Genomic DNA, 6,858 nt, shown 5'->3' on the forward strand with positions numbered 1-6,858 from the left:
ACTGTACCCCAGGGTGGCACTGTCCCCAGGGTGGCACTGGCCCCAGGGTGGCACTGTCCCCAGGGTAGCACTGTGCCCAGGGTGGCACTGGCCCCAGGGTGGCACTGGCCCCAGGGTGGCACTGTCCCCAGGGTAGCACTGTGCCCAGGGGTGGCACTGTGCCCAGGGTGGCACTGGCCCCAGGGTGGCACTGTCCCCAGGGTGGCACTGGCCCCAGGATGCCACTGGCCCCAGGATGGCACTGGCCCCAGGGTGGCACTGGCCCCAGGGTGGCACTGTCCCCAGGGTAGCACTGTGCCCAGGGGTGGCACTGTGCCCAGGGTGGCACTGGCCCCAGGGTGGCACTGTCCCCAGGATGGCACTGGCCCCAGGATGCCACTGGCCCCAGGATGGCACTGGCCCCAGGGTGGCACTGTCCCCAGGGTGGCACTGGCCCCAGGGTGGCACTGTCCCCAGGGTAGCACTGTGCCCAGGGGTGGCACTGTCCCCGGGGTGGCACTGGCCCCAGGGGTGGCACTGTGCCCAGGGTGGCACTGGCCCCAGGATGCCACTGGCCCCAGGGTGGCACTGTCCCCAGGGTGGCACTGTCCCCAGGGTGGCACTGGCCCCAGGGTGGCACTGGCCCCAGGGTGGCACTGTCCCCGGGGTGGCACTGGCCCCAGGGTGGCACTGTGCCCGGGGTGCTGGGTGCCAGTCGGGCCGGGCAGAGTGGGGGCAGCAGCCGCTCAGCACCCGGGCGGAGCGGGTTCGGGATCCGCTTCTCCCGGGGGGGGGGGGGGGGCAGCGGGCTCTCCTCCCCCCCCCCCCCCCCACCCCCCCCCCCCACACACCCCGGCCCCCTCCCCCCCCCCCCCCAGGTCTCAGAATGGCCACAATCTGTCCTTTCATTCAAACAGCAGAAAATGTGCAAAATGATGGAGGAGCGGCTCATTCACCCCCCCCCCCCCCCCCACCCCTCCCTCCACCCCTACCCACTGTGCCACCCCTCCTCTCTCCCCTCCACCCCCTCTCTCCCCTCCCCACCTACCCCCAGCCCCCCCCCCCCCCCCTCACCAATTTCTCGGATTCTGAACGCAGCCGCTATACCCTCAGAGCCGGAAACACGGACCCCCCCCCCCCCCCCACACCCCCTCCCACACACACACCACCCCCCCCCCCACACACCCCCACACACAATCCCCCCCCACACACACACAATCCCCCCCACACACACACATCCCACCCAACCCCCCCCCACCCCCACACCCACACAATCCCCCCCCACCCCACCACCCACACAATCCCCCCCAATCCCCCCCCCCCACCCCACACAGACACAATCCCCCCCCACCCCACACAGACACAATCCCCCCCCCCCACCCCACACAGACACAATCCCCCCCCACCCCACACAGACACAATCCCCCCCACCCCACACAGACACAATCCCCCCCACCCCACACAGACACAATCCCCCCCACCCCACACAGACACAATCCCCACCCCCACCCCAATCCCCCCACCCACACAATCCCCCCCAATTCCCCCCCCCCACCCCACACAGACACAATCCCCCCCCCCCCCCCCCCCCCCCCTCACCTCCACCAGGAAGCCTCTCTCCTCTCCGCACACTGACAGCAGCCAGAGCAGAGCCTGCAGACAGCAGCTCCTCCAGCAAAGCAGCATCGCTCCCCTCCCTCTGCCTCTGGCCCGGCTCCTGCTCACATCCCCGGACCCACAGCCTCCTGCCACTCCGCCCATCGCCCCGGCTCCGGGCTCCGGGCTCCGGCTCCACTGCACACACTCCCTCTGTGTCTCTGTCTGTGTCTCTCTGTCTGTCTGTGTCTGTGATCCCGGCTCTGCGCAAACTCGCCTCTTAAAGCGAGACTGTCTCAGCCTCTAGGACTCCAATCAGCCAGTCACCCTGTGTGTGTGTCCCTCTGTCTGTGTCCCTGTGTGTGTGTCCCTGTGTGTGTGTGTGTCCCTCTGTCTGTGTCCCTGTGTGTGTGGCCCTCTGTCTGTGTCCCTGTGTCTGTGTCCCTCTGTGTGTGTGTGTCCCTGTGTGTGTGTCCCTGTGTGTGTGTCCCTCTGTCTGTGTCCCTGTGTGTGTGTGTCCCTCTGTCTGTGTCCCTCTGTGTGTGTCCCTGTGTGTGTGTGTCCCTCTGTGTGTGTGTGTCCCTGTGTGTCTGTGTCCCTGTGTGTGTGTCACTGTGTGTCTGTGTCCCTGTGTGTGTGTCACTGTGTGTGTGTGTGTCCCTCTGTCTGTGTCCCTGTGTGTGTCCCTCTGTGTGTGTGTGTCCCTCTGTCTGTGTCCCTGTGTGTGTGTGTCCCTCTGTGTGTGTGTGTCCCTCTGTCTGTGTCCCTGTGTGTGTGTCTCCCTCTATCTGTGTCCCTGTGTGTGTGTGTATGTGTCCCTCTGTGTGTGTGTGTCCCTGTGTGTGTGTGTGTCTCCCTCTGTCTATGTCCCTGTGTGTGTGTCTCCCTCTATCTGTGTCCCTGTGTGTGTGTGTCCCTGTCTCCCTGTGTGTCTGTGTCCCTGTGTGTGTGTGTCCCTGTCTCCCTGTGTGTCTGTGTCCCTGTGTGTGTCTCCCTGTGTGTGTGTGTGTGTGTCTCCCTGTGTGTGTCTCCCTCTGTCTGTGTGTCTCCCTGTGTGTGTCTCCCTCTGTGTGTGTGTGTGTGTCTCCCTGTGTGTGTGTGTCTCTGTCTCCACTGTTTTCTGACACACATCTGGGGCTCAGTTTTGGGTGGATTCGGGAACATTCCCCCCACTTCCGACCAAAACCCCTCCCTCCTGTTGATCGGATCCAGGAGGCAGAACACAGGCTGACTGCTCATTCCCGAAAGAGAGGAACACATAAGGACAGGGTTGATGCAGTAAGTGATAGACCCCCGCCCCCCCCAGACCGCACCGCACTGTGCCCCCCCAGACCCCACCGCACTGTGCCCCCCCAGACCGCACCGCACTGTGCCACCCCAGACCCCACCGCACTGTGCCCCCCCAGACCCCACCGCACTGTGCCCCCCCAGACCGCACCGTACTGTGCCACCCCAGACCCCACCGCACTGTGCCCCCCCAGACCCCACCGCACTGTGCCCCCCCAGACCCCACCGCACTGTGCCCCCCAGACCCCACTGCACTGTGCCCCCCCAGACCCCACCGCACTGTGCCCCCACAGACCCCATCGCACTGTGCCCCCCCAGACCCCACCGCACTGTGCCCCCCCCAGACCCCACCGCACTGTGCCCCCCCAGACCCCACCGCACTGTGCCCCCCCAGACCCACCGCACTGTGCCCCCCAGACCCCACCGCACTGTGCCCCCCCAACCCCACGGTGCCCCCCAGACCGCACCGCACTGTGCCCCCCCAGACCCCACCGCACTGTGCCCCCCCCAGACCCCACCGCACTGTGCCCCCCCAGACCCCACCGCACTGTGCCCCCCCAGACCCCACCGCACTGTGCCCCCCCAGACCCCACCGCACTGTGCCCCCCCAGACCCCCGCCGCACTGTGCCCCCCCAGACCCCACCGCACTGTGCCCCCCAGACCCCACCGCACTGTGCCCCCCCAGACCCCACCGCACTGTGCCCCCCCAGACCCCACCACACTGTGCCCCCCCAGACCCCACTGCACTGTGCCCCCCCAGACCCCACCGCACTGTGCCCCCCCAGACCCCACCGCACTGTGCCCCCCCAGACCCCACCGCACTGTGCCCCCCAGACCCCACCGCACTGTGCCCCCCAGACCCCACCGCACTGTGCCCCCCCAGACCCCACCGCACTGTGCCCCCCCAGACCCCACCGCACTGTGCCCCCCCCAGACCCCACCGCACTGTGCCCCCCCAGACCCCACCGCACTGTGCCCCCCCAGACCCCACCACACTGTGCCCCCCCAGACCGCACCGCACTGTGCCCCCCAGACCCCACCGCACTGTGCCCCCCCAGACCCCACCACACTGTGCCCCCCAGACCCCACCGCACTGTGCCCCCCCAGACCCCCGCCGCACTGTGCCCCCCAGACCCCACCGCACTGTGCCCCCCCAGACCCCGCCGCACTGTGCCCCCCCAGACCCCACCGCACTGTGCCCCCCCAGACCCCACCACACTGTGCCCCCCCAGACCGCACCGTACTGTGCCCCCCAGACCCCACCGCACTGTGCCCCCCCAGACCCCACCACACTGTGCCCCCCCAGACCCCACCGCACTGTGCCCCCCCCAGACCCCACCGCACTGTGCCCCCCAGACCCCACCTGCACTGTGCCCCCCAGACCCCACCACACTGTGTCCCCCCCAGACCCCACCGCACTGTGCCCCCCAGACCCCACCGCACTGTGCCCCCCCAGACCCCACCGCACTGTGCCCCCCCCAGACCCCACCGCACTGTGCCCCCCCAGACCGCACCGCACTGTGCCCCCCAGACCCCACCGCACTGTGCCCCCCCAGACCGCACCGCACTGTGCCCCCCCAGACCCCACCGCACTGTGCCCCTCCAGACCCCACCGCACTGTGCCCCCCCAGACCCCGCCGCACTGTGCCCCCAGACCCCCGCCGCACTGTGCCCCCCCCAGACCCCACCGCACTGTGCCCCCCAGACCCCACCGCACTGTGCCCCCCCCCAGACCCCACCGCACTGTGCCCCCCCAGACCCCCGCCGCACTGCCCCCCTCAGTCTGAAAATCTGATGTTTAAATGTAAGAAAGTCTTTAGCAGGATCCTGGACATAAAAAGCCAATCTCTGTCCAGACCAAAATTGTCCATAGTTTGGGAATGGGAAAGTCAGGTACTCGGTCCCTAACAGAATATTAAACACTGGAAATAAGGACACCAAACCTTAAAATTGCTTCAATTATATGACTTGCTTATAGTCAATCTCATCACCTCTTCTCTTCCCAGGTCTGATTTTACTTTCCAAAAACTGCATCCTGTTCCCAAAGGCACTTTGATCTTCATATCTTCATAATCATAAAGATTACACTGGGGTTACATCCACTTTATACAAACTTAGATCACAAGTATCTAACCATGTAACTCATCACATTATACAAATAAACTTTCTTAGTTCACAATTACACATGTCATATTATATAATTACAATGATTTAACCAAAACGAAGATGATAACTTCAACAGCATCATCAGAATTTATACATAATGACATTATCAAGTCTTGTGTTTCTTCTTCTTCTGCTTTTCTTTGAACGTATGTTTCATTTTTTTCAGATAAGTCTCCAGTACAATTGTCCTTGTTGTCACCTGTAAGCATAGTTGGTGGGAACTGTCATCTGAGGAGAGACAAAATCGGTTCGGATTATCCTCATTGGAGTTTAGAAGAGTGAGAGGGGATCTCATAGAAACTTACAAAATTCTAACAGGATTAGACCGGGTAGATTCAGAAAGAATGTTCCGGATGGTGGGGGAGTCCAGAACTAGGGGTCACAGTTTGAGGATAAGGGGTAAACCTTTTAGGACTGAGGTGAGGAGAAATTTCTTCACCCAGAGAGCGGTGACTCTGTGGAATTCACTCCCACAGAAAGTAGTTTAGATGAATACATTGTGTAATTTCCAGAAGGAATTAGATACAGCTCTTGGGACTAAAGGGATGAAGGGATATGGGGGGAAGGCGGGATCAGGGTATTGACCTTGATGATCAGCCATGATCATAATGAATGGCCTCCTGCTTTTTTCTATACATGTTGCACTCTTAAACCCACTTTCCAAATTCACATGTGGTAAATTCGCATTTCAAATTAACGCAGTCAAAATGTCGTCGTTGTGTTAATATCTCCTCTCCTCTTGTCAAAATCTTTTAGGTGTTTTGAGAATGTTGTTAAGATGCTTCTTATATTCAATCAAAATATTTTTGTATTCTTGCTTTGATTGTTGTGTCTCCCAGTCCCATTTCAAACACATTCTTTTCAGTTCTGTTTGAACCATGTCAATCACCTCCTCTCCTAACCTCAACCTTTATGGACAATTTCTGAACTATCTCAGTCCAGTTCGTAACAGATTTTGAATAGTTTTTGGCAAACTTTTCACTTGCTTTTCTCCCGATAGTTTCATCTGGTGTGTCAGTCTTCCTGCCCATTGGCTCAAATATCACTTTGCAATTTCAGTACGTCTGGTTGACAATTTGCAGGTACCTCCGTTGTCACCTTATTGTCCACGACTACCTTTGATACATCAGTAATATAACTTGGATCAGCTCAACCGGATCTATGGACCAATTATAATCATCAGCAAACTCTGCCACCTGTCTAACAGTTCAACTTTTTGTTCCTCAACATGAGTCCTAATAATCAAAGGAAGTGAATTTTTAAATTCTTCTTTTTTAAAGAAAAAGCACCTCTTTCAGGGATTCATATGTTCTCTGTCTTTAATGCTTGTAGCCAATGGTTATTTTGCTTCACCCTCTCAAAATCTGTATGAATTTGTCCCGGCTATTTTCTTGTGTTAAATCTCTGCCTGTGCGCCTCAGAAGCAACCCTTATGTACTCAGGATTGCCTTATTTACTAATCATAATCTACAGATACCTCTTCAAACAATGATACAAACACCTCGCACGTTCCACCCACCAGTCTACGTTGTAAATGTCCAAATCCATGATTAAACATGAAGAATGGAAAAGCCGCAGGAGTGGGCACGATCCCAGCGGAGATTTTCAAACTTGGAGGAGAAGAGATCACCCATCATACAGCCACCCACACATATACACACATTATTCAGCAAGTTCTCCAGTAGTTTGTTAAAACGTCCTGTGTCAGGAAGTTACAGGTTCCAGGTGAGAGGGGGAAAGTTTAAGGAAGATGTTCGGGGTAAGTTTTTCACGCAGAGAGTGGTGGGTGCCTGGAACCCGCTGCCAGAGGATATGGTGGAAGCAGCACA

The 6,858-nt window shown here is 59.3% G+C and overlaps 1 protein-coding gene across 1 annotated transcript in view; it reads right to left on the reverse strand.

Moving 5' to 3' along the window:
* The window catches only part of LOC119969175 (matrix metalloproteinase-24-like), a 94,273-nt gene extending 92,433 nt beyond the window's left edge, over positions 1 to 1,840 (reverse strand). The window contains exon 1 of the mRNA XM_038802411.1: positions 1,579 to 1,840. Within this exon, the coding sequence (XP_038658339.1) occupies positions 1,579 to 1,740 (162 nt within the window). The 5' untranslated portion in view covers positions 1,741 to 1,840. The remainder of the gene's footprint in view (positions 1 to 1,578) is intronic.
* Between the last annotated feature and the right edge of the window lie 5,018 nt (positions 1,841 to 6,858).

This window comes from Scyliorhinus canicula, chromosome 7, assembly GCF_902713615.1.
Source record: "Scyliorhinus canicula chromosome 7, sScyCan1.1, whole genome shotgun sequence".
Classification (NCBI taxonomy): domain Eukaryota; kingdom Metazoa; phylum Chordata; class Chondrichthyes; order Carcharhiniformes; family Scyliorhinidae; genus Scyliorhinus; species Scyliorhinus canicula.